Source organism: Mobula hypostoma, chromosome 11 (genome assembly GCF_963921235.1).
Source record: "Mobula hypostoma chromosome 11, sMobHyp1.1, whole genome shotgun sequence".
NCBI classification, from domain to species: domain Eukaryota; kingdom Metazoa; phylum Chordata; class Chondrichthyes; order Myliobatiformes; family Myliobatidae; genus Mobula; species Mobula hypostoma.
The window spans coordinates 24,657,609-24,684,478 of NC_086107.1; the positions used below are offsets into that span (position 1 = coordinate 24,657,609).

At 39.4% G+C, this 26,870-nt stretch overlaps 1 protein-coding gene across 4 annotated transcripts in view; it reads left to right on the top strand.

The window, feature by feature from the left end:
• The window catches only part of kif18a (kinesin family member 18A), a 118,923-nt gene that overhangs the window by 8,701 nt on the left and 83,352 nt on the right, over positions 1–26,870 (top strand). For all 4 annotated transcript variants that reach the window (XM_063061759.1, XM_063061762.1, XM_063061760.1 and 1 more), the window contains 4 exons: positions 2,328–2,485; positions 3,586–3,690; positions 6,814–6,924; positions 8,447–8,644. In XM_063061759.1, coding sequence (XP_062917829.1) covers positions 2,328–2,485; positions 3,586–3,690; positions 6,814–6,924; positions 8,447–8,644 — 572 coding nt within the window. The remainder of the gene's footprint in view (positions 1–2,327; positions 2,486–3,585; positions 3,691–6,813; positions 6,925–8,446; positions 8,645–26,870) is intronic.

Below are 26,870 nucleotides of genomic sequence, written 5' to 3' on the forward strand. Positions count from 1 at the left end.
TTTGCAATCCATTGTGTAGTTCATTATCAACATTTCGCAGCCAGGGACCTTTATCAAGCATGACTCTTGTAATATCTGCTGTCAGCAAAATTAAGAGTCATGCTTGAAAAAGTGTCCTGGATACTTATCACAAATTGTATAGACAATGATTGTTCCTCAATCTTGAAAATTGAGACAACAAATGTAGGTAGTCATGTGGATTCTTTCTGTACTTAAGTAAAAATACTTGTAATTTTGGAATAATGGATAATTAAAATATTTTCCTCGAGTTAAACCTTGCAATATGTAATGAAGGGCCATTATTATGATAGAATAAAAATAAATTGCATGATAAATATAATATGGGAGTTTAAATGAGGAAATATTGAAGCACAGCTATACTGTAAATATCAAAGTAAGGAATTGTTGATAACCATAGAATTTTTGTCCAGTCAGATTATCTATCTGAGCATTGAATACATTTAAGAATTTGGCATCATTAGCTTTCTGGGATAAGAACCGTATGTTGGTTTAAATGTTCATCTCCTTATTTTGCTGCTGTCCCATAGTCCTGTACACTCCCTCTAAAGGAATAATCTTCCCAGCATTTTACCTGTGAATCCTTTGAAGAATTTTGTATGTTACAGGAAAACATTCTCATCCTTCTGAATTCGAATCAAATCTAAGCTGTTCTACCTTGTCTCAGGGGGCATTCACTCAAGTCTCAGATGATATTATTGAACCTTCTTAGAATAGTTTGCAATAATATCCCTTTTTTTGTATAAAGGGACCAAAACTGTTTAAATATTATACATAAATTTTCACTAATGGTTTATAGTTATAGTAAAGCTCCCCCAGCTGAGTTCTCCAATTCCCTTGAAATAAAAGCTCCTGTTCCATTTGCCTCCATTGCTTAAATGTGAGCTTCTGTTTAATGCAATATTTTTACATTTAAATCTGATTTTGAAGTTCAAAGTAAGATGTATTATCAAAGTACGTGTTACCACAATACCGTGCAAAAATCTTGGGCACATTTTTTTAAAAAAAACTTAGGTGCTTTCAAAATGTTTATAATATTTTTTAAAAATTACTAAAAAGAGCAGTAAACAATTAAAGAAAATCAAATCAATATTTTGTGTGACCACCCTTTTCCTTTAAAACTGCATCAATTCTCTTAAGTGTACCGTTGTACAAATTTGTAAGAAAATTGATTGGTAGGTTGATCCAGACTTCTTGGGAAACTTGCCACAATTGTTCGCAAGACTTTGGCTGTCTCACTTGCTTCTGTCTCTAGGTAATCCTAGATGATCAGGGCTCTGTGGAGGCCATAACATCTGAAACTATTTTTTTTTGAAAAAAAACCTACGGTGCCTTTGCACCGTACTGTGTACACAACATTTCTATTTATTATCTTGCAAGCACTTAAATTCTATAGTCTTCCTATATTTTCATTTATGAGAAAGATGTATGAATAAGGAGCAGTAGCAAGCTGCTCAGCCTCTCAAATCTGAACTTGGCATTCCTATCTAATATTAATAAATCTTGTTCGTCTGTCTTAAATTAGTTGTCCATGTTTTTAAACATTGACCCTAACTTGGGATCTTCCCACAAGGAAGAATCCGTTCCATATCTTGTCCAACAATGCCACTTGGGCATATGTTTCAATGTAGAACTTTTTGCTTGTCTAAACTGTCAGATTTAAGTTTTACCCGTCACATCTTTCCTTGGGGATAACATGTTTTTATCCAGTAAACTTAAATTCGTTCTTTGCATTAATACCCTTCCTTAAGAGACCAGAATTATACAGTGGTCTCTGTCCTAAATAACAAAGGCATATCTTCCTCCTTAAATATTCACTTCCTCTGGCACAGTCTTGTGTGTGTGAGCTCTACTATTTCTTGCCACTTGGATAATTCAATTCACTTTCAATCCATTTCAAGTTTAATTACCATTTAACCATATATGAATACAGCCAACTGAGACAGCATTACTATGGGGTCAAGATGCAAAGACACATTCCCAACAGTCAGACACAGTGCACCTTTTTTACTGCAAATTTTCTGCTAACATTGCATGTTATGACTTTTCTTTGTATTATGCTCCATTTGCGAGATCTTTGCCCATTTCATTTGTACCCCTTTGCAGCTTCAACTCTTGACAACTTGCTTCCCTGTCTATCTTCAACAATAGTTCTTGAGGCACCTTTTTAAAAAGTTATTAATATAAATTATAAAAATAATTGAGGCTCTTGCACTGATCTGTTTAGCACGCCAATATTAATGTGGTTGAAAACTTGAAATTTCGTTTTAAGAGCTTTGGTAACAATGATAATACTTTTGTTTGCCTAGTCTTTGCCTATGGTGCTACAGGATCTGGCAAAACTCATACAATGTTGGGATCATCAGAGAAACCAGGGGTAATGTACCAAACTATGAAGGAGTTGTACAATCGAATAGAACAGCTGAAAAATGAGAAAAGGTGTGATGTTGCAGTTTCATACTTGGAGGTGAGGTTAAATATTATTAGAATATTATTACATGTTGTCTTAAGGAAATGCCATTTGGTGTTCATAATTGCAAGGTGGTTTTGATTTCAAAAATGCAAGGTTGATTTGCCATCTGTTAATGTTTGCAAGTAGAACTATAATCTTCATAGCTTCATTTCTTTCATGCGATGGAGAGTTATTTAGCCAGACGTTGAGTGATGAGATAATTGTGTAAACCTTGCTTTTTTTTTGTTGTGCCATGACTCTTGTATGATGAGGCACTGCAAGATAGTTGATTTTATACAATATAATGGTAGGAGAACAGCAGAAAGATTCATTGTTTTGCTATATCTAGCCAGAAATGAACTTTAATTTTTAAGAATATCAAGTTGTTTAATTTTTTTAACGAGTAAATTAATTGAAAACTAAATTACCTAATTTAGTACACCACAGGCCATGTCTTTCATTCAAATGAATAGCCCCACCATTCTTGCAATTAACTACAATAGAATGCAGATTCCAGCAAAGGGCTGCCAGCAAGTTCGTGAATTCCACATTTGGATGTGAATTCCAAAGCTGATTGCATCACCTGGAAAATCAACCCAGTTTGGAACTTGTTCTATAAAAATTGCACATCTGCCAATATATTGCTCATGGTTATCAGAAAACTGTCAGATTCTAAATGAGTACATAGTTTAATTTCTGCATTTGACAACCGAGATGGATCATCAACTGTTTTTTGCTCTGAGTATAATTCAGAGCCAAAGACGCCATACTCTAGTGAATTAGCAATTCCTGCATGAGGCCAGTGCTATTGGTTTGAGAGCACTGGAGTGAAAAGTATCTTAAATTCCAAACAGCTTTGTTCTCTTCTTTCCATAAGAGAAAAAATTGTAACCCAGACTTCTAAGAAATTTGCCTATAATTTCCTGTACAGAATGCATAGGATATAATGGATAAGCAATGTCACGTTTTCCATTTGTTTATTGATCCTGTCATTATTCAATGAAAGCATTAGAGTTTGGTAGACATGGGAGAGGAATGTCAGCTGGTGATAATCCCCTCTAAAGTACTGATGTACGAAGGAGTCTGCAACAAGTAAATTATAACTTTGTTTTAAGGTATACAATGAGGAAGTACGCGATCTATTGACCAACTCCAGATCTCTGGCAGTGCGAGAGGATGCTCAAAGTGGAGTCGTTATCCAGGGATTAACACTACACAAGGTATTAAATAATTGAGTTATAAGTGCGAGACAGTATTCATCAAGGTCAAATCCCTTAGATTCAGGAAGGGCATGGAGCCTGCAGTATTAAATAGATTGTTGAAGGGCAGCCCTTTTACTCTTGGCTTCTTAGCATGTCACCACAGAAGTTTGTATTGTGTGTCCTAGGTCTGATGTATGAATTTGATTTTAGTTTCTTTAAACTACAGAGTTGAATGTTGTTTGTTTAATTTCTGAATGGAGGGTATTTTTGTTTAGCTTTGTTGTAAGCTATATGTAGAATAATGTTGTCTATCAGAAAATACCTTTTCTGAAATAAAGCTTTGAGTAATGGATGCCAAGACTGGATTCATAATTGGCTTGATTTTAAGAAAGTGATGGTGGGGTGTTGGTTATTGTTCAGTAGAGCACCACAGGGATCAGTGCTGGTGAAACTTGTACATTTTGTACTTGTACATTATACTTGTACAATCCAAATTTTTCATATAAACAAAGCATGGTTAGAAATTCTGCAGAATAGGTGGCATCACAGACAGCAGAAAAGTTATCAACATTACAGGGGGGTTCTTGTTCAGCTAGGATTGGCAAATGGCTTTCAGTTCAGTTGAGTATGAAGTGTTACATCTGGAGAGCCAAACCAGAAGAAGACTTGTACAGTAAATGGTAGTATCTTGGTGAATCTTGTGAGACTGAAGGACCTTGGAGTAATGAAACTTTATGAAAGTGGTGTCGCAGTTAGACAGGGTGGTGAACAATGCACTTGGCACAGTAGCCTTCATCAGTCAGGGAACTGATGTGGGCCAAATGAAACTAATTTCGTTGGATAACTTGGTCAGCTTGAATTAATTCAGATGAAGGGCCTGTGTCAATGCTTTATAACTATGAGAATGTGTTTAGAAAATTGGCACTCAAAATTTACCAGAATTCCTCTGATATTTATACTAGAATCAGACTTGAGATTTGAAGTATAACTTCATAGAGTAATTCTTCCATTTGAGAACAGTCTGTAGCTTGACAGTTTATTTATATTTTGAAGGAAAAAATTGGGACACTACAGTAGTGTAGTATGGCGTTGTTACAGCTCGGCATCAGAGTTCACAACTCAATTCCAGCGCTGTCTGTAAGAAGTTTGTATGTTCTTCCTGTGACCACATGGGTTTCCTCCCACAGTTCAAAAACGTACAGGTTATTTGGTTATTTTAAATTGTCTTGTGATAGGCTAAGTTTAAATAGAGGGTTTGGTTAGTGGTGTGGCTCATTGGGCCAAAAGGACCTGTTCTGCACTACCTTTAAATTTAAAAAATAAATAAATAAATAAATAAATAAATTTTAAAACATCCTCCTGGCATCCCGTACTATATTCAATTTTTCCATTCAATTCAGTTGCTTATTTTCTAAAGGACCAATAGTCTTGCTGACCAAGTTATAATTTAAAGTGCAGTAAAAAAGCAAAATACTACTATTATTGCGTTATTCTATATCTGATGTTTCTCAAGGAGAGTAAATTGCATGCCAAAATGGTTTTCTTGATCATATCAGGCTTCTTGCATCTGTTCATTATTACAGTAAATGTTTTAAACATAAGTAAAATTTGCCTTAGTGCATAGTTGATAAACTTTAAAACAAAATTTTGATTTTAAACCATCTTCATTACAAGTTCTGTACTATATTTTACAATTCTCATTTCAATGAAGCATATTGGTTTAGTAATGGTTGAAGCAGTGGCCATTAGATCCAGCTAACTTTTTCCCCACTCATGAAGAAGCCTTGAACAGTGCATTGCACATTTAATTTGGGGGGGGGGAGGGTGGAGATGAACAATTGATGTAATGCTTGCACTTTAATAAAAATGTTGCCAAACCAATTTGTATCAGAAGTCTGCAACTGATTTTTGTCAGTCAAGGAATGAGTAAACAAATCATAAAAAACATTTTTTTTGAAGTAGTCCATTCAACCCCCTCATGCTTGTTTTATCATGTATTAAGGTTATGGATGATCTTTTATCTTGGCACTATTTTCCTGTCCTATCTTCCATATCCCTTAATTGGGGTTTTATATATACTCATCAACTGAATCTCTGTTGTTTTTCTAAAAATTCTTTGCTTCTTAGGAAACTTCATCTGCCCTGAATAGCTAGCTCACTGTTTTGAAACTCTGACCCAAGTTTTAGATGGTCTCCAATGGAGGAAATATCAATTTTACATTTACCTTAAGTTCCATAAAGATTTTGAATGTTTCAATGAAAATGCCTCTCATTCTGCTCAGCTTGATTTTAGGCCTAGACTACTCAATATTTCCTGATGACAAAGCTGTCTAATCTGGTTTGCTAGATTTTATGATGGTAGAAGCAATGCATTTTTCATTCTGTATCCTGAGTGAATGGTAGTAAAATTAGTTGGTATTTAATAGCTGTTCACCATCCAAGGATCCTACTGAAAAAGTTTGAGTGACATCGGTGTAAAATCAATCTAGCTCATCAAATTTCCCTCTGTTAATTATGGGACACTTGAGCCATTTTGTCAAAAACTTAACACTATTAAGAATAGTTTTGCTGATTTAGTGGAAAATTTGCGGTTTTAAATTTTGAAAATGAACTTCATTGGCATAGTGAACTGGGATATGTTCCATCTGAGCTAGGCACAAATTAAAGTTTTAATTTTTCTAATTGGCATTCAAAAGCTAAAACTACCTAAAAATAATTGATATGTTCATGTCCTTTTTTTTGGCTTAAAAACTTTGCTACTGAAGAATTCATTAAAGTAAGCTGTATAATAAAGTGTTACTGGTAGCTCAAACTGTCTGCTTTGCAAATTGAGACCTCAACAAATTTTTATCTTTGTTATTAAATTGAAAATATTGAAATGTCGGGGATTATTTTTTAAAAAATTCTTTCTCTACCACATTACTGACAGTTGCAGAAAGATGTGTGCTATTCTGCTCCCTTTCAGTAATTATTGGGTCTCAATATTGCATGCTAATCTGGAAAAAGCATCATTGAAACTGGAACATTAACTATACGTTTTGCGTTACTATTGTGTTTGGGAATTATTCTGTTAAAATATTGACTAACTTAATGAAATTGACTAAAGCTGAAAGCCTCTTTTCTTGTAACAATTCTTTATAGCCTACATCTTCGAAACAGCTCCTTCAGATGTTAGATTATGGAAATAAAAATAGAACACAACATCCTACTGATGCCAACGCCAATTCTTCACGTTCTCATGCTGTCTTTCAGGTATTTCCATGGATAGAAACTTAATTCTATATTGTTTTCTGAACTGTAACATTGATAAAGTCTCTTCATTTTAATCTGATGCTACCTTCCATTCTGTAATGCCAACACAGAAATTATAAATTCAGATCTTTCAATTTATGAAAAGCCTGGAACTATTGCTTGTATTTTGACCAGGTTTCTTAGTTCTTCTGAATAGGTAAATATTTAAAAAAAAATAAGTATAATTTTGTATACATTCTATTATGATACGATTTTGAATTACTTTTTTGAGAAAGAATCTATAAATAGAAAGCAATTACAAGTAAATATCAATTCTGTTATTGGTATGCAGCTCATTTCTCTTGGTAGTTTATCAGAAGCTTCATTGTCTAGTTTTATTCTAGCTATTGTTAAGTACCCTGTAACTGGGTTGCCAAACCAGCAGAAATGGATCACTCAGTTGGAGTCTGGACTACTGGAACTAAAAGTTTTATTAAAGAAACAAGCAACACAGTACTCTAATCAAAAGGGTAATAAATGCAACAGTTCAGCAATGATAAACACACATGTACACAGAATTAGGATAACAGGATCAACCAAGCTCTATCGTCGTCTAGGGGTAAATGACCAGTTTCAAAGTGACGCAAAGTTCAGTTCAACTGAGTTCAGTTCAGTTCACAGTAATCACTGCCGTGGCGGTGGACAGTGGGGGGAAGGAGAGAGAGAGCAAAAACAAATGAATATTCAAACGGCTTCCACACAGACCTTCGATATTCTTCGCAGTCAGCTTTCGGGCGAGCCCTTTGTAATGTCTTCTGAGGTCACCGACCGTGACCCCTCTGTTTCCAGATATGATCGTTTCTCTGCGGTGAACCTGGCACCCAGGCAAGGGCAGACACACACTAGGTTCCCGCCGATCGTACCTTTCCACCCTGTACGTCTATGGCTTGGTCCCGCGACCAGCCCTCCAAAACCTCCCAGCGACTTGTGGGAGACGCAACGCTTCCAGGGTCTCGTTACCTCGGGGTGTCGTATGTGTCCTGCCTTAGCGAACCTGTCCCTTTTTATCCCCCTGCTGGGGTATCACCTGTCCATCACTTCAAACAGTTCAAGGTTCAAAGGGGGGGGCCGATCTTGACAGCTCTCCTTCCGTCCCTTCATTACACATCTCCAAATGCTGCTCCATTGTTTTCCTTATCTCTCTTTCTCCTGAAGACAGGTGGCAGACCAACTGCTGATCCCACTGGTGCCAGCACAGGACAGTTAACATCTTAATCTATGTGTACTCTCGTCACACTATGCAGAAAGCAGCAAGGAATGGACTGAACCAAGTTGGAGCTAGAGAAAGCTCATTTGTGTTTTGTACTAGGATTTCAGACCTTTGTTTTTCAGTGTTTTATACAAAACAATTTATTATATGGTTTATTTTTATGCACTTTTCTGAAACATTAGGGAAGATAACTGCATGTTAAATATTTTAACTTTAGTATAGTTCTAGCCTCTGGTGTTGTACAGCAGATTTCTTACATGGTTCATTTTACAGATTTATTTAAGGCAGCAAGATAGAACTGCAAACATCAATCAAAACATTAAAATTGCAAAAATGTGTCTTGTTGATTTGGCTGGATCTGAACGTATTAGTTCTATGAATATGAAAGCAGCTCGCTTCAGGGAGGGGGCCAATATTAACCGATCTCTCTTGGCTTTGGGAAATGTCATCAATGCTTTAACAGATTCAAAGGTAAGAACAAAGTTCTTTATCCTCTTTACATCTTGTCAAAGATGCTTTGTATTGGATCTGCTGCAATTTCCTGAAATTTGAGTTTGCAGCTCTCTTATTTGGGGGGAGGGTGGGAAAGTGTTTAGATTTACTGTGGCCTGAAATGTAATTTTAATGTTTTAAATATCTTGTGTTTATTAAATACACCATGAATTTGATGTTTGATAGCAATCTTAAGTGGAAGTGAACAATTTATCTTCAATTTATCTTCAATTGGCCGACAGAAGATGAGTGTCTTATTATGTCTGTTTTGAACTTGATCAAGATGATGTAGAACGTCGAACAGAACAGCACAGGAACGGAACCTTTGGCCTGTGATGTTTTGCCTCTATAATAATTGTCTCCAATACCACCTTGGCATTGTATTCCAGTCACCCCACACATCTCATTTGAACTTGCCTCCTTTCTCCCTAAATGTATGTTACTAGTTTTGGGTATTTGACCCTGTGTATCTCTGCCTCTTACAAACCCCTGTGAGATCTTCCCTCAAAAGCCTCCACATCCCTTCTTCAACGGAGTGACAAGAATTGACTGCAATACTCCACATGCAGCTTAACCAGAGTTTTACAAAGTTGCAGCGCAACTTATAGCTGTTGAATTCAATGCTATGACTACCAGCATTAAGCATGCCAGATACCGCCTTATCCTGCAAAGGCACTGGACTCCATGATTCCTCTGCACATCAACATTATGAAGGGACCTGCCATTATCTGTGTACTGTCCCTTTACATTTGATCTCCCAAAGTACAACATCTCACATCTGGAAGGATTAACTCCCATCTGTCGCTTCTCCACACATCTGCATCAAACCCTTGTTAATATTCTACACTATCCACAACACCACCAATCTTTTATCATCTTGCAGCCTAACTAACCTACCTATCCACGTTTTCATCCAAGTCACTTGTCATGGACCTTCAGCCAGAAAGTCTAATAAGTACTACCCTTTGCTTTTTAAGGGCAAGATGATTCTGAATTCAAGCAGCTAAGTCACCATGGATCACATGAATCTTGATCTGAATAATCCACTCTGAAGGACTTTGTCAAACACTCCTTACTAAAATATTTATGAAAATTGTACACTATTTTAAAATAATGCAACTTTTCTGTGCCAGCGCGGTTGGATTAGTACCTCCCTGCTACACCATGAAACCTCTCCGGTCATCAGAAATACTTCAGCCAAAATCTAAATAATAGATTTTAGACATCTGTTTGGCTTCATCTTATTACTTTATCTCTTCTTATGGATCAAAGGGGCAAACTTTTAACTAAAGTTGCTCACATTGTAAGCCTTGAACATGCACTCAGCTTATTCCATTGTTGTTTTACCTTTTTGAATGCTACAATAGAAATTGTTGATGGTTCTCTGAGTACTTTTTAAAATTCCTGTCTTTGTCACTATAGTGTCTGGAATTTAAATTCTTGTCCTTTTAAAACTTTTTTAAACTACCTTTTGAATTTCTACTTTCTTTGTCTTGCAGACCACTAAACATTTGTCACCTCCCTAAATCTAACCTGCTTTTATAGATGAAACCCTCCAATAATATTTCTGGCAAAATCACAGTACTATAATGGTTCCTAGAGATGGAATGTCATTGTCATTTTGATAGTAAAGTTGCGAACTCTCCTAGTTCTCAACAGTCTTTTATGAATAATGTACAGATTTCTGATGACCCAATCTAAACATTGAAGGCAGGAGTTTTCAATTAAATGCTGCTGTGTTTGATGGATGCCAGGATAAATTCAAATGTATTTCAAAATGGAATTAACCTGTTTGACTACCTTGTCCATACCAGTTAGGAAAAGCACTGTCTAGCCTAATCTCATTTCCAGTGCATGTTACATAGTTCTGCACATTGTGACACTGCAAATCGGAGAACCTCGGCCACCCTTTTCCTTTTCCCATGAAACAAGATGTTCACATTCTATCACTGAAGTAACATTGATCTTGTAGTATCTCGATCCACCCACCATTCAGCCTTCAATACCATCATCCCTGAGCCTCTGCAAGAGCAAACTCCAAATTTGATGTACCAGGTCCCATATGTAGGTGGATGTACAGATCCTGTCATGTACTGCCTTTTGTTAGAAAGGAAGTTTATGACACGAGGCAAGCACGTTACTACATCTGCACACTCGGCTCTGGTGCACCTTACGGGTGTGTTCTCTCCCCCTCTATTTTCTACCATTCTCAGATTTTGTCTTGTAGATGGTGGAACACCATAGGCAATCATACACCTGTACTGCAGAATAATGGCTTGTGACCTGCTCTTATACCCATAGTATTGATTGCTGGTCATTTAAACTGTTTGGAAAGGATATGGGTAACTGAAATCAACTTTTTTTTCCCTCTTTTACTAATATGGACTAGGGTTTGGATTTGAAATGTCAGCTTTGTTTCTTTACACATGGGTATCATGGAGTAGTACAGCATGGAACTGACCCCTTGACCTCATCCATGATGAACCAAAATGCTTGAGTCGGTCCTATTTGCTTGCTTTTTGCCCATATTTTCCAATCCTTTTCTATCCACTTACCTCACTAATTACCTTAAAACATTGTTGTTATACCTACTACACTGGAAAATATTGACCATCAGATCTGGTTTAAATTTTTCCACTACCTTAAAACTATGCCACCTAGTTTTAGACTCCCTATTTTTAGAAAGGTTGACTATTCACCTCATTTATACCTCATGATTTTGTTTGCCTCTAAGGTCATTCCATATCTTCTACCCTCCAGAAAACATGGCCCCAGCCTGTTTAGTTTCTCTTTATAGCTCAGCCCTTAAGTCTTGGTTATATCCTTAAACATTCCCTGCACACTTTTAGCTTAATGACCTTCTTCCTATAGCTCAGTGCCCACTGTACTCATTCCTCCAAGTTTGGTCTCATCAATGCCTTGTACAGCTTTAACATGACCTCTTGGATTTAGTGCACTAACTAACGAAGACAGTTAAATCAAACACTGCCTTCTCTATGCTGTCTATCTTGTTGCCATTTTCAGTGAGTTAGTTTTTCTTTGTCATTTAACCACACTGGTCAAAACTAGTAGCCACATTCTCAAAACAGTTGACACTGCCCGCAAAATACTAACACTTTTTGCAAGACTCCTCATTCTCACTGCAAAACCCATTCAGCTAATCAAAACAATAAATGCTTGCAGCAAAAGTGAGCAATTGAAACAGTAGCACACAGCATTACATCAGGCACATAAGGAACCACTGGTAACCATTGGCAAAACACTCATCCTTCTCACTGAGGCATACATTAACAGTGTAGTCAGTTGTACAGTGTGATGCCTATTGCTTACTGTGTATAATGCCAGAGATCAGGATACTTAGTCCATTATTGTAAATATAATGATTACTAATCCAATCATGAATAAGAACATTGAAAGAACAATAGAATGAGGTGCAAGTATTGAAAGCAGTCTTCATTGTAATCTCAGCAGTTTACTGTCTGCGTTACATTAAAGGCGAAGACAAAATTGCTCACCTCTTTGGGGGCAAAAAACATACATCTCTGATAACAGAAATGCAGTGTAATAATGGTCACCTCTGGTCTATTGTGTTTTTAATGATGAAAATTAGTGGCCCAACATCACATAGAATAGTCTACACCTTTATTCCTTCTACCAAAGTATATGGATATACCCTGCCACTTTGCCCATTCTCCCAATCCACCTATCTTTAGATAATCTGCAAACTTGGCAGAAGACGAGCTGTATTGTGTTCAATTACAGACAGGTGTAAATTTGCAATGTCGTGTCTTAATGAATCTCATTACTGAAATTCTGAATAATTGTTAGCATATGTACATGGCGCACTAGGCTGCATCCTAAGACCTGCCTTGCCCATGGACAGGCCATGATTTAGGACATGGTCAGCAATAGCTGCTGATCTCATCAGAGACCTCTGGTCTTCATTCCTCTCCCATCAGCTCTTTCAGCATGTGTTCAAATAAACCTGCAGCACCACCAACCCCTTTTGTGTACAAGTATTTGCTGAATGGTACATGTAGAACAGAGAGACTTGAGTACACAACACTGTCCAGGCACTACCATTTACTTTGCAAGTTCCCTGCCCGAGATTAACTAATTAAAATGTAATGCCTGGAATTCGTCAGTGGTAAATTCTATCTGCCAAACCTTGGCCCACTTTGATAACTGATCTAGGTCCAGATATAAACCAACAATTTTGGTGTCATCCACAAACTTGCTAATCGTTAATACAGATAGTAAATAATACCAGACCTATTGCTTATCTTTTCAAAAGAACACTCATCAAATGTGTGAGACAATTCCCCATACACAATGCTGTGCTGAGTATCCCTGAAAGTTGTTGTCTTTTTAATTGAAGGTAGATTTTCTATTAAATTTCATTTAGTAACTTTTCTAGCATTGGCCTACAGTTCTCTGACTTGTCCTGTAGCCCCTTTTTAAATGCAAAACACCAGACACCCTCCAGTATTAGGATACAATGCCTGTGGCTAGCGATGATTCAAGTATCCTTACTAGGGTACTAGCAATTTCTTCCTTGATTTCTCATAATGTCTGGGAATACAGTTGGTCAGATCCTGGGATTCTTTATCTTAGCTGTCAAAACAACCTTGTGTCTACTCAAGAATACTCCTAAATCATTTATACCCAAAGGAAATTGTATGATCCCAGCTTGTTATACCTGAGGTAAGCCTCTTTTTCTTAGCTGGAGTGGCAGTTCCCTTGTTGGCTGGATTTCTCTATTCCTGCCAGCCTTGCCTTTCACTATAGCAGGAGTGTATTGCCCCTAACTCTTCCTATTTTCAACTTGCCAGTATCCCTTCACTCGGTATGTCCTCAGAACTTTAAATTTGACAAGTATTTTCACTTTGTATTTCACAAGCAAGCAGAATCAATGTGGCTTCTTTGGCGAGATGTTCTGCTCCTGCTAACTTGCTAATAGATTGCAGCAACTTTCCAATAACCAAGAATAGTCCTGTAATTTTATGCTTTCCTTCATGACTGTTTTCTGGAATGAAAGCATTTCATTTGTGTTTTTTCCAATCCTTTCCAGAATCTGGTGAATTTTGGAAGATCTAATCAAATGATTCATTCTACAGTCACTACTTTTGAGAACTGAGGATTGAGAATTATCAGACTTTAGTTTGTCTGGAACATTTTTCCCCTGGTGATCTTGAATGAACTCTTCTCATCCTTTTGTCCTACATTTGATATTATTGATATATTTTTAGTGACTTTGACCACAAAGCCATTAAATAACTTAGATGCTGCCAATTTATTATTTCTCCATTATTAGCTCCCAACCATGTCCTCCAAGAGTCCAAAATTTACCTAAGCTATCTTCCCTCATCTATAAATTTGTGGAGGCTGGAAATTCCGAACTACTGCTCGAAGAAGATCTGGCTCTTAATTTTCCTTTTTCTTTTTATGGAACTCTAGCTAATAGGACAGAAAGAAAGCTTTGAGGCTCATTGTATGCCGTAATATAGATCAATATTTCCCCATATAGATATACAAAATGGTCTGATATTTGTAAATGTTTTGATCCACCAAAGAAAACCATCTTTGTTTTACTACTGGAAACACCCTGAGGTTATGAATCTGTCTTTATTGTGCTGTGGTAAAATCATTACTCAACATTCAAAATTCAAAATTGTGTATTGTCATTTTTCGACACGTGTAAAGGAGAATGGAAAGATTGTTACTCTGGATCTGATGCAGCATAAAAAAAAAACAAGCATAAAGAATGCAATAAAGAAACAATGAAACACTATGGAAGTAACTGTTGTAATACATGGATTGATAGTAATGCTCGGTGAAGTGTATGTAGTGGTGATGGAGTGGGTTACTTAGTGGTGGTGTTGATCAGCCTGACGGCTTGGGGGAAGTAACTATTTTTTGAGTGGAGTGGTTCTGAAATGGATGCTGCATAGCCTCTTCCCTGATGAAGATGGCACAAACAGTCCATGGGTGGGGTGGGTGTGATCCCTCATGCTGGCCTTTTACCCGCATCTTTCTGTATTTACACCCCTGATGGTGGTTAGTTGGTGCCAGTGATGCATTGGGCTGGGCCATTTTGACCACCTGTTGTAGAGCCCTCCTGTCTGTTTCCAGACCACACTGATGTTGCATGTTAGGATCCTCCTCACTGCACATGTGTAGAAAGTCATAGTGTACATAGACCTGCTCTCTCAGTCTCTTCAGAAATTAGAAGCATGAGCCACAAGTTCCAAACAAGAGGACTTCTGTTATACATTTTCATTTTGCAATTGTTTTTATTTTTATCAAATGCAATCTAGTTCAGGAGTCCCCAACCTTTTTTGCACTGCGGCGGACCAGTTTAATATTGACAATATTCTTGCGGACCAGCCGACCGGGGGTTTTCAAGTAGGGTTAAACTCCACCTCAACATGTCTTTTACAGTTAGGGTTGCCAACGTTCTCACTCCCAAATAAGGGACAAAAGTAGCAGTCAAATACGGGACACTTGTGTTTACCCCGAGAAAGACTACCATGACCATGAAGCCTTGTGCGGGCACCTGTTATGCGCGCGTGTGACATGCGCATACATACCGATTTTTTTTTTTCTCCTCCTGCCGCTCCCCCCCCCCCCCCCCACACACAAATTGGTTTTGGCTTAATCTTCCCAACTACGCTGTACATACATTATTTCTACTTTATCTGTGTATTTATCATATAGTAAAAGCAGGAATGATATGTTAGTGTTATTTTAGGTTTTGTGTATTATTTGGTAGGTTATTTTTGGGGTCTGGGAACGCTGAAAAAATTTTTCCCATATATATGGTAATTGCTTCTTCGCTTTACGCCGTTTCGGCACAAAAGGTTTTATAGGAACGCTGTACCTTAGCAGAGGAAATACGGGACAAGGGCGGTCCCGTATGGGACAAACCAATTTAGCCCAATATACAGGATGTCCCAGCAAATACAGGTCAGTTGGCAACCCTATGTTCAAGGTTCAACAGTACATGACAGGGAATGAGGAAAGGTGCAGCTGACTTGTATCGTTTCCTCGTGGCCCGATAGCACATGCTTTGCGGCCCGGTAGTTGGAGACTGCTGATTGAAATGTATCTGCCCTCGTGCATCTGAAGATAGCTTATACAGGAACGACTACTGAACTGAGGTGCTTCCGACTTCAGAGCAAATTGAAGGAATGATTGTTATTACTATTTTCAACTCCCTTTGGGTGATAGGAACTAAATCTGTTTTCACCACAGTGGATTATTAACGAAATGGTAATTTTAAGTGGAATAATGAACTTGAATCTCACTGCATGCTGCTTGACTTTGTGTAATCATGAGTCTCTTGAGATTATTGATTTTTGTCTCTGTTATGGTGCAAACATAATATTTCCCACAATTGCCCACCTGAAGCTATTTTGATTGATGTAATCTAGAGTACTATTGGCAAATTTATTTTTATATTGTGAATATTGAAAAACAACCAGGTACAATTACTGATTACACATTCACTAAACATCTGTGAAATTACAAACCAGACTGCATTATCTTAATGTTAATCGACAAGAAGTTTTCTTCTTTTACTTAGTGTTTTTTTTGTTGAATCTAAGATCCAATTACAAGTCAAGATCAAACCTTTAAGTTGTAAATACAACCTCTGGAAAGTAAAACTGCTATCCAAATTTAGTAACTTCACATTTTACATTAAGTCATAAGGTTGTACAACACTACAGAACAATAACAAGCTCTTCAGCACATCTAGTGTGTGCCGAACCATTAATCTGCCTACTCCCATCAACCTGCACACAGGCCATAGCCCTCCATATCCCTCTCATCCATGTACCTATCCAAATTTCTCTCAAATGTTGAAATTGTCCCTGTGTCCACCACTTGTGCTTTAACTAAGGTCCTCAAGTTCCAGCAACATTTTGTGCACGACAGTTCCCAAGAAGACATTGGGTTGTGCATAATTAAGCACTTGGCAAGGACCAATTTTTTTTTTTTTTTTTTTTAAGAAAGCTAGTTTTAAGTGGAGTGGCCATCATGTAAGTGGACCAATGTTGGAGTGGGAAGTTGAGACTCTCATTGAAGAGAGGCTTAGGCTTGTAGGTAGATTTAAAAATATATATTTTCTCGTTATACACATCTAGAGCAGTGGGGATGCCAGACAGGACACTGGAAAGTCATTTTGTGGGATGTGGGAAGGCAGAGAATTCTCCAGTGTCCCTGATGACTACACCTGCAAGGAGTGCATCCAGCTGCAGCTTCCAACACTCCATGTTAAGGAGTTGGAGCTGGAACTGGATGAATTCCAATTCGTTCGGGAGGCTGAGGGGTTAATAGGACACACAGAGAGGTAGTTACACCCATGATGCAGAACACAGATAACTGAGTGAACATCGGGAAGGGGAAAGGGTGTAAGTAGTTAGTGCAGAGTACCCCTGTTGCTGTTCTCTTGACAATCAACTTTGGATACTGTTGTGGGGAGTGGAAAGCCACAGCAATCGGGTCTGTGGCTCAGAAGAAAAAGGGGTCAAGAGGCAAGCTGTAGTGATGGGGGAGTTCATTGGTTAAAGGAACAGAAAGGAGATTCTGTTGAAGAGAATGAAATTTCTAGGTGGCTTGTTGCCTAGTGTCAGGAACACACAACGTTCTTGAATTGGAGGGTGAGCAGCCAGAAGTTGTGCCCATGTTGGTACCAATAACATGGGTAGGATGAGTAACAAGGTTCTGCAAAGTGAGTTTAGAGTGTTAGGGAACTGGAGGTGCACAAATATCCTAGCAGAATGGTTTGCTAATGCTGTATGGAGGTTTCAACTAGAGTTGCAGATAAATGGGAAACAAAACACTAGAACCGTTAGTGGAGTAATTGTGGAGAAAGACGATAAACCTATGTAAAAGGTCAGGAATCAAAGATTGAGCATTGTGGGACAAATGTTCCAAGTTGTGTATATTTTAATGCAAAGAAAGGTAGTTGAGCTTAAGTATGTAGGATTGTGAAATTTGGCCATTAGTGAGACTCATTTGCATGTAGAATTGTGACATTTGGCCATTAGTGAGACTCATTTGCAGAAGGGGCAAGATTGGCAGCTCAATATTCCAGGGTGCTGTTATTTTAGACATGGTAGAGTGGAAGGGGTGGCATTTCTAATCGGGGAAAATGTCACGGCAGTGCTCAGTCAGCCCAGAGCTTACCTAGTGAAGCTTTGTGATTATAACTAGGGAATACGAAAGGTGTGACCACGTAATGGAATTGTATTATAGACATCTAACAGTCCGCAGGATTTGGAGGAAAGAATTTGTAGAGAAATTGCAGTCTGTTGCAAGAAACGCAAGTACTGATGAAGGGTCTCAGTGTGAAACTCTTTTCCATAGATGCTGCCTGACCTGCTGAGTTCCTCCAGCATCTTGTTTGGGTTGATGTGTTTGTGATAGGTAATTTTAACTTTCAACATTTTGACTGGGACTCCCATACTGTAAGAGGACTAGATGGGAAAGAGTTTGTCAAATTTGCTCAGGGAATTTTCCTTAATCATTATGTAGAAATCCAAACTAGAGAGAGCACGACTCTCTATCGTCTTTTAGGGAATAAGGCAGGGCGGGTGACAGACGATTGTGTAGGAGAACACTTTGCATCTAGTGATCATAATGCCATTAGTTTCAAGGTAATTATGGAGAAGGAGAGGTCTAAATTGGAGAAAAGCAAATTTTGATGGTATCAGAAAGGATCTGGCAAGTGTGGATCAGGATAGGTAAAGGTGTATTTGGTAAGTGGGAGGCCTTCAAAAGTGAAATTTTAAGAGTGAAGTGCTTGTATAGGCCTCTCAGGATAAAAAGCCAAGGATAACAGGTTTAGGGAACTTTTTTTGAGAGAGATATTGAGGCACTGGTTAAGCAAAAGGAGGTGAATTGCAGGTAGAGGCAGGAGGAACAAAATAAGGTATTTGAGTATAAGAACTGCAAGAGAACGCTTGAGAAGGGAATCATGAAGGCTAAAAGAAGGCATGAAGTTACTCGAGCAGACAAGGTGAAGGAGAGTCCTTGGGGCTTCTGTTAAGAAGAAAAGAATAACAAGGGCCAAAATAAGTCTCAAACATCAGCATGGTAATATGTGTTGAGCCAAAAGAGGTGGGGGAGATTTTAAATGGATTCTTTTTTGCCTTTTACATTTACTCAGAATGCGGACAATCTGTATTATGAGACAATACAGCACTTGGGTCGTGAACCCTATACAGATTACAGAGGAGGAGGTATTTGCTGTCTTAAGTCAATTTGGGGTGGATAAATCCCCAGGGCATGATGAGGTATTCCTTTGGAGATTGTGGGAGGCTAGTGCAGAAATTGTAGGGGCTCAGCAGAGATTTAAAACATCTTTGGCCATGGGTGAAGTGCTGGTGGATTGGTGATGGCTAAAGTTCCTCTTTTTAAGAAAGGCTGTAAGAATAAGCCAGGAAATTGTAAGCAACTGAGCCTAACATCGGTAGTGGGCAAGTTATTGGAAGGTATTCTAAGGGATTATGTACAAGCTTTTAGATAGGGGCTGATTAGGGACAGTCAGCATGACTTTGTGCATGGTAGGCTATGTCTAACCAATCTTGGAGTTTTTCAAAGAAGTTGCCTGGAAAGTTGATGAAGGCAAGGCAGTGGATATTGTCTACATGGACTAGCAAGGCATTTGACAAGGTCCGGCATGGGATGTTGGTCAAGAAAGTTCAGTAGATAAGATTGTTAACTGGATTGGACATTGGCCTAGCAGAAGAAGCCAGAGAGTGTTTGTAGATGGTTGCCTCTGACTGGAGGTTTTGACTAGCAGTGATGAAGCTGGGTCTGTTGTTTTCTGTATCAATGATCTGGATGATAACATGTTAAACTGGATCACCAAATTTGCAGATGACACTAAGATTGAGGTTGTAGTGGACAGTGAGGATTTTGGACTACCTGGAAAAATGGACAGATGGAATTTAATATAGACATGTGAGATGTTGTACTTTGGAAGGACCAGCCGAGGTAGGTCTTGTACAGAGAACAGTAGAGTGTGGTAGTACAGGGGGCTCTGGGAAGACAGATCCATAATTCTTTGGAAATGTTGTCACAGGTAGATAGGGTCATAAAGAAAGCTTTTGGCACATTGTCCTTCATAAGTTAATGTGTTGAGTACAGGACTTGGGTTGTTAATGTTGAAATTGTTCAAGGCATTAGTGAAGCCTAATTTGGGGCAATTTGTGTAGTTTGGTTGCGTACCTACAGGAAAGTAACCAGTTATGAGGTTCTTTTCTGATTATGTTTGTCCTAAATAAAATTGTTCCAATTCTCCTGCCAAAGGATGCTATGAGATATGGTTTTCATTTTCCACATTGTTTACTAACCAGTGATCAATGAGCATTTGTGAACCTTTTAAGAAAGAATGAGTTTCGTTGTGGTTTGAACAGGCCCATATCAGCTTGTCCATTGATATTTCTTGTTTAACTTGCTCTCAAATGTAACCACCTTTGTGATTACTGAAACTTTTCCAACAGATCCCACCTTGTTCTTTAGACAGAAATGAGGGAAAAGTCTTACTTTAATTGAAAAATGCAAGCCTGTCAATGTTGCTTAGGCAAATGCAAATTTGTATTTTGAAGAGTTGTGATCATAATTTAGGCTTTGATATCTGAGTCAATTACAAGTTTTTTTGTAAGTTGTTATATTGGGCAATTTGCCTTATTACATCAAGAAATAGATTTTTGTCTCTATTTAATGTTCATGCTGAGACAATTGTTTGTTGGATGATACTGTTCTTAGTTTATCGTAACACAAAGGTTGGATGTCCGATAATTTTAAAACAAAATTAAATAAACTCTAATCCAGCTGAATATAATTCTGCTCCATATATTTGTTGTGTGTGTATTGTTTTTGAGAGGAAAGGGGCATGAAAGAGCTGTTCGTAGAAAATACTTAGTAATGTAAATGTAAGGAAATACAAATTTCGAGCTATTGCTACTGATACGTACATATAGTTGATCATAAGTAAAATTTTTGTATCTGAAACTCTTGCACAAGTGTTTTTCCATCATGCTGTTCTTCAAACAAACTACTTTCCATCTAGATGGTCAGCAAGTTAAGCAGACATATTTTTGTCCTTAACTGTATGAAACTATGAATCTGTACAAAATTGTATGTGTAGTGTTCTCGTGCAGTGTGTTGATACTCTGACTAAACACCAAGTTAAACCGGAGTCAATGAAGACAGGGTCGTAGTAAGGTTAACTATTTACTGTTCACTCTTCCACATTAACATCGTATAGTGAAAACTGTTGATTTAAAAAAAATACAAACATATACAGGCACGAAGGGTCTCGGCCTGAAACGTCGATTGTACCTCTTCCTAGAGATGCTGCCTGGCCTGCTGCGTTCACCAGCAACTTTGATGTGTGTTACTTGAACTTCCAGCATCTGCAGAATTCCTGTTGTTTGCATTTTTAACAAACATATACAGCGTCTGTTTCATTCTGGAGACCATGCGCGCTCTCTTCTTTTAGCGAGTGTCCCCAGCCGCCCCGAGTAGCGGGCGAGGGGGTTGCATCAAACCCCCGCCGGGCTCGAGCCCACCCCGCGTTTGAAATTGAAAAGCCGGCACGCACGCCGCTCCAACCGCCGCTTCCTTAACAGAAACCGTGTTAATATTTTTACTTCAAATACATTCTTATGACCTTACGGCGTTGCTTCTATAATGTTTCTTTGTGGGTAGAAACGGAGCTCTTCACGATCATGCCGCACGCATGGCACCCACCTTCACATCTTCTCTGAACCGGAGGTTACACAAGACGCGACGAAACCGGAGGTGACATCATCACATGCCGCGATATACCATAGACAATGAATTTACCTTTGTTATACTGTAACTTAGATATCAACCTTTGACTTTAACTAGAAAATAGTTACAAGCAAATTATTAAAGCGTAGACCCAACAAAGTCAAATAAGTGCCTTAAGGGCAACACACTCCCCACCTGACCTTTGTAAGGTCACTATAAACATGGTATAGAACTTTAGTCTCCGGATCAGTCTTTAGGTAGAAGTAGAACGACCTCTGTAACTGGTCTCAGGTTTCCTTTTCAGGGTTCGTTGTAAAGATGTGAACCGGTTGCCTGCCTGCTCTTTGTTGTTTGGCAAGTGCTGGCATGGTACTCTGAATGGTAGTGGGGCGACCCAGTTGTTTGCTTTGTCTCTAAAGACCTTTGTGTCCATTATTTTTAAGAAGATGGCGTCTTCCACCGATGGAGCAAGTTTATTATCGTGCTTAGTTTGAGCGAAGACTGACTGTCCCAATGTCTTCTCAGTTACTTTACTATGCTCGTGCCTTTGTTGTGCTTCCTTGATACACGCAACAATTGTGGAGGGCTGAGAAATTGAGTAGCGGCCTCTCTCTAGCACGTTAGTCTTGAGCGTGTTAACTGTCAGTTTGTGTACATTGCCAGGGCACACCTCTCCTATCACCACTCAGCCCAGATCCAGACGTTGGGCGAAGCGGGCGTTGTATGGTCCATTGACCTGCTGCCTGACTTTGTGCACCCTAAGAACGTCTCTTCCAAGTAGCAGGAGTATTTCTGCTTCCAGATCCAGTTCTGGGATGTGCTTGGCAATGTGGTGGAGATGGGGCTGGTGTAGCACTGTGCTTGGCGTTGGAACTTCGGATCGGTTACTTAAGATCTCATTACACACTTAAGAGTGGAGGGAGACTGACGATGACTTTGCCATCCAGCGACTCAAGCTGGAAGCCTTCTGCCTTCCTGCCATATGTTTCTGCGATGCCAGAGCAAGTTCTGAGGTAGTATGGGAATGGATTACCCTTTACGCTGAACAACTCAAAGAACTCTGGTCTCACTAGTGAGTGGTTGCTCTGGTCGTCCAGAATTACATAGGCTTTGATGGCCTTGTCTTTGGCTCCCTTAGGGTATACCTTAGTAAGGCAAATTTTTGAGCAAGAACAGCTCGACTGACCTGGACTGCAAACTTCTGTGCAGCTTGAGCTGACAATAGTTGTATCAGAGTGATGCTCTCCCTCCCCGCCATCCTCTTGTGGGAGTAGAGGAGCCTTGGCAATTTGCGGTGACGGGCTGGGATGCATGGCCCCATCATGATTAGTGCTGTTACATTCTGAGCGCTTTACGGGGAACGTACACTCTTTAGCGAGGTGGGAGGTAGAGGAACAGCACTTAAAACATATTCTCTTTTCCTTGAGAAGGGCCTTTCTTTCGTCAAAGGGTTTGTTTCAAAACATTCTGCATATTTGAGGGGGTGGGTTTGTTGTGCAATGGACAATTCTTTCTAGGGTCATCGTTAATTGCGGAGACCGGTTTTATGCACTGAGACAGATTTATTGATGACAAAATTGTTCAAGATGGGTTTGACTGGCTTGGTGTAAGTTGTGGTGCTGCCTTGATTCATGAAGCTAGGGTCGTTTCGCCTCCTTGCATTCAAACCTACTAAAATATTCAAAGGGAGGGAATCGACCACCGTTCTCTTCCTTGTACTCTGAGCCAATAGACACCCATCTTTCCTGCAGCCCAAATGGAAGCTTGTCCACAATTGGTCCAACTCCGCTTGAGGTATCCAGATACGACAGGCTAGGTAAATGGCCGTCTTCTTTAGCACCTTGAATCTCCATGAGTAAATCTCCGAGTTCTTGTAATTTAGTGTGGTCCTTGGCTGACACCCTAGGAAAATTGTCCAGCCGTTGAAATAGTGCCTTCTCAATAATTTCAGGGGCCGCATAGCAGTCCCGAAGTCTCTCCCATGCTTTGTGTAAGGCTAGCTTGGGGTTGCTGACGTATACTGAGCGTATGCATTTCACCTGTTCACTTGATTCCTTTCCCAGTCATTTAGTCATAAGGTCCAACTCTTGGATTGCTGTCAGCTGGACTCCGCCAGTGGCGCTGGTGAATGTGGAGTACCACGCATGGTAATTTTCAGGCTTATCATCAAACTGGTACAGTCCTGAATCGACAAGGATTCGTCACGTTAAATACTGTGCCAAGGGTTCTGCTGCAGGTGGCGTGCTAGCTGGGGTAATATGTTGGGGAACGTATGACTGAGCGTGTACGTTCATGATGGGATTTGATGTTCTGACTTCAGCCTTTGTCTCTGATCTCGCCGGATCTGGTAAGTTTGGTGTCAGGAAGTATTCGTAGCAGCCCTTTCATACTGTGAGTTGTCTTCTCCAAGTGGACGCAATGCAACAAAGCTTCCCTGTGATTTCACATGAGATGGGACGCCAACAGGCAAGTATGGAGAGGGAGAATGAATCTGCAGGTCAATTTGAGATTGGACATATTTGCTGGTGCGTTCCAATTTGACCCTTTCTAACATAGATTTTTCAGCTTCATCTAGAACGTGCATTTCTTCAGCGTTTTCTAACACTTGTACTTCAACTGCAGCCGCATCAGCTTCTCGTTGTAGTGTCAGCACTTCTAACTCTGTATCTATCCTTGCCTTTTCCAACCGGTTTTCCACTTCTCTGGCAGCCTTTTCCATTTTCAGTTTTGCTTCTTGGTTAGCGTATGACACTCGCACCTTGGCGGCTTCTGCTTTAGCTCTTGCAAGGGCAGCCACACTTGTCAATGTTCTACTGCTCTTGGCGCTGAGTGCAAGCAACTTGGTGCTTGATCGCAAAGCCATCATACCACTTGTCGAAAAGTCTAATGATGACGCCTTTTCACTGTAGTGTTCTCGTGCAGTGCGTTGAAACTCTGACTAAACACCAAGTTGAACCGGAGCCAATGAAGAGAGATTCGTAGTAAGGTTAACCATTTACTGTTCACTCTTCCACATTAACATTGTATGGTGAAAACTATTGATTAAAAAAAATACAAACATATACAGCGTCTGTTTCATTCTGGAGACCACGCGCGCTCTCTTTTAGCGAGTGTCTCCAGCCGTCCCACGTAGCGGGCGAGGGGGTCGCATCAAACCCCCGCCGAGCTCGAGCCTACCCCGCATTTGAAATTGAAAAGTCGGCACGCGCACCGCCCCAACCGCTGCTTCCTTAACAGAAACCGTGTTAATATTTTTACTTCAAATACATTCTTATGAACTTACGGCGTTGCTTCTATAATGTTTCTTTGTGGGTAGAAACGGAGCTCTTCACGATCATGCTGCACGCATGGCCCCACCTTTACACCTTCCCAAACCGGAGTTACACATAAGACGCGGCGAAACCGGAGGTGGCGTCATCACATGCCGTGATATACCGTAGACAATGAATTTACCTTTGTTAGACTGTAACATAATTATCAACCTTTAACTAGAAAATAGTTGCAAACAAATCATTTAAAGCGTAGACCCAACAAAGTCAAATAAATGCCTTAAGGGTAACACAGTATGTTATTCAAATAAATATTCCTAGCTATTTCAATTGAACTTTATGGTTAAGTTGAGCTACTATATGATGGATGGCAGTTATTGTAATGACCCAGAAAGTATTGTAGAGCTACCATCTCTTCCTTTCAGGGAGCAGAAATTAATAATATGACAATGATTCATTGTTGGCTTGTTTTAGCTTGGTTATAAGTTTTTTCTTCACTTAGTTACAATACTCGTGGGGCATAATATCCCATTGGGTTGACTGTTTTTAGCCCTGATAATTGAAATCTTTGCGCAAAAAAAAGACTTCAAGTGTAAATTTAAACCAAACTCATCTAGGACATTTGTAATCTTCAATTGATCAGAATGGAAACTGATCTTCCTTGTATTCTGCCAGAACAAAATTCAAAATTTTCAGCTTTCTGCTGATCATTTTCCAGGTTATTTATGGGCTCTGTTTTAAGCTTTCCCTTTTGCTCTACAAATGGGTATATTTTGAAAGCCTTTACATATTCTTTCTAATTTCCTAACTATCTACTGGACACGTACCAAAATAACTGGATTTGTGAGATTATGCACATCATATACCTCCCTAAACTGACTGAATGATTTTGTTCAACTACATGCATATTACGAATTATTTGTGCCCTTTTTAAAGAACAATTATCAGCCAAATTCTGCACTGATGAAAGCTCTAAATTATAGGCAAGATGCTCCATATCATTGTTTCCTTTTAAGCAAAGAGTTACATTCTGTTTGCCCTTCAGCCACCCCCACACCTCTCTTTAGACCCAGAGTTTGTGTTTTTTCATCCTTGAGGGGTGCTGCAATGTACCAGCTCCCTAGGATGAGGGTGTTCTCTTGAAACAAGAGCATGTATCCATTAAAAGCATTATAAAATGCATAATTCTGAAACAACTTTAGAGATGTTCCTATCCAAAATTAGGAAATATAGTCCTGGAGTAAGGGAATGACCCTAGAGTGCCAAGGTGAGGAAAAAATATTTTGGGTTGTATTTTTTTTTGGAATTCTGAGCATTTTGGAATTCAGAAAGTCAGAAGGCATGGATCCAGGGAAGTTTGGCCAGGTAGATTCAGAATTGGCTTGCCTGCAGAAAGCAGAGGGTCATGGTGGAGGGAGTACATTCGGATTGGAGGGTTGTGACTAGTGGTGTCCCACAAGGATCGGTTCTGGGACCTCTACTTTTCGTGATTTTTATTAACGACCTGGATGTGGGGGTAGGAGGGTGGGTTGGCAAGTTTGCAGATGACACAGAGGTTGGTGGTGTTGTAGATAGTGTAGAGGATTGTCAAAGATTGCAGAGAGACATTGATAGGATGCAGAAGTGGGCTGAGAAGTGGCAGATGGAGTTCAACCTGGAGGTGGTACACTTTGGCAGGACAAACTCCAAGGCAGAGTACAAAGTAAATGGCAGGATATTTGGTAGTGTGGTGGAGCAGAGGGATCTGGGGGTACATGTCCATAGATCCCTGAAAGTTGCCTCTCAGGTAGATAGAGTAGTTAAGAAAGCTTATGGAGTGTTAGCTTTCATAAGTCAAGGGATAGAGTTTAAGAGTTGCAGGGTAATGATGCAGCTCTATAAAACTCTGGTTAGGGCACACTTGGAGTACTGTGTCCAGTTCTGATTACCTTACTATAGGAAGGAAGTGGAAGCATTGGAAAGGGTACAGAGGAGATTTACCAGGATGCTGCCTGGTTTAGAGAGTATGCATTATGATCAGAGATTAAGGGAGCTAGGGCTTTACTCTTTGCAGAGAAGGAGGATGAGAGGAGACGTGATAGAGGTATACAAGATATTAAGAGGAATAGATAGAGTGGACAGCCAGCGCCTCTTCCCCAGGGCACCAC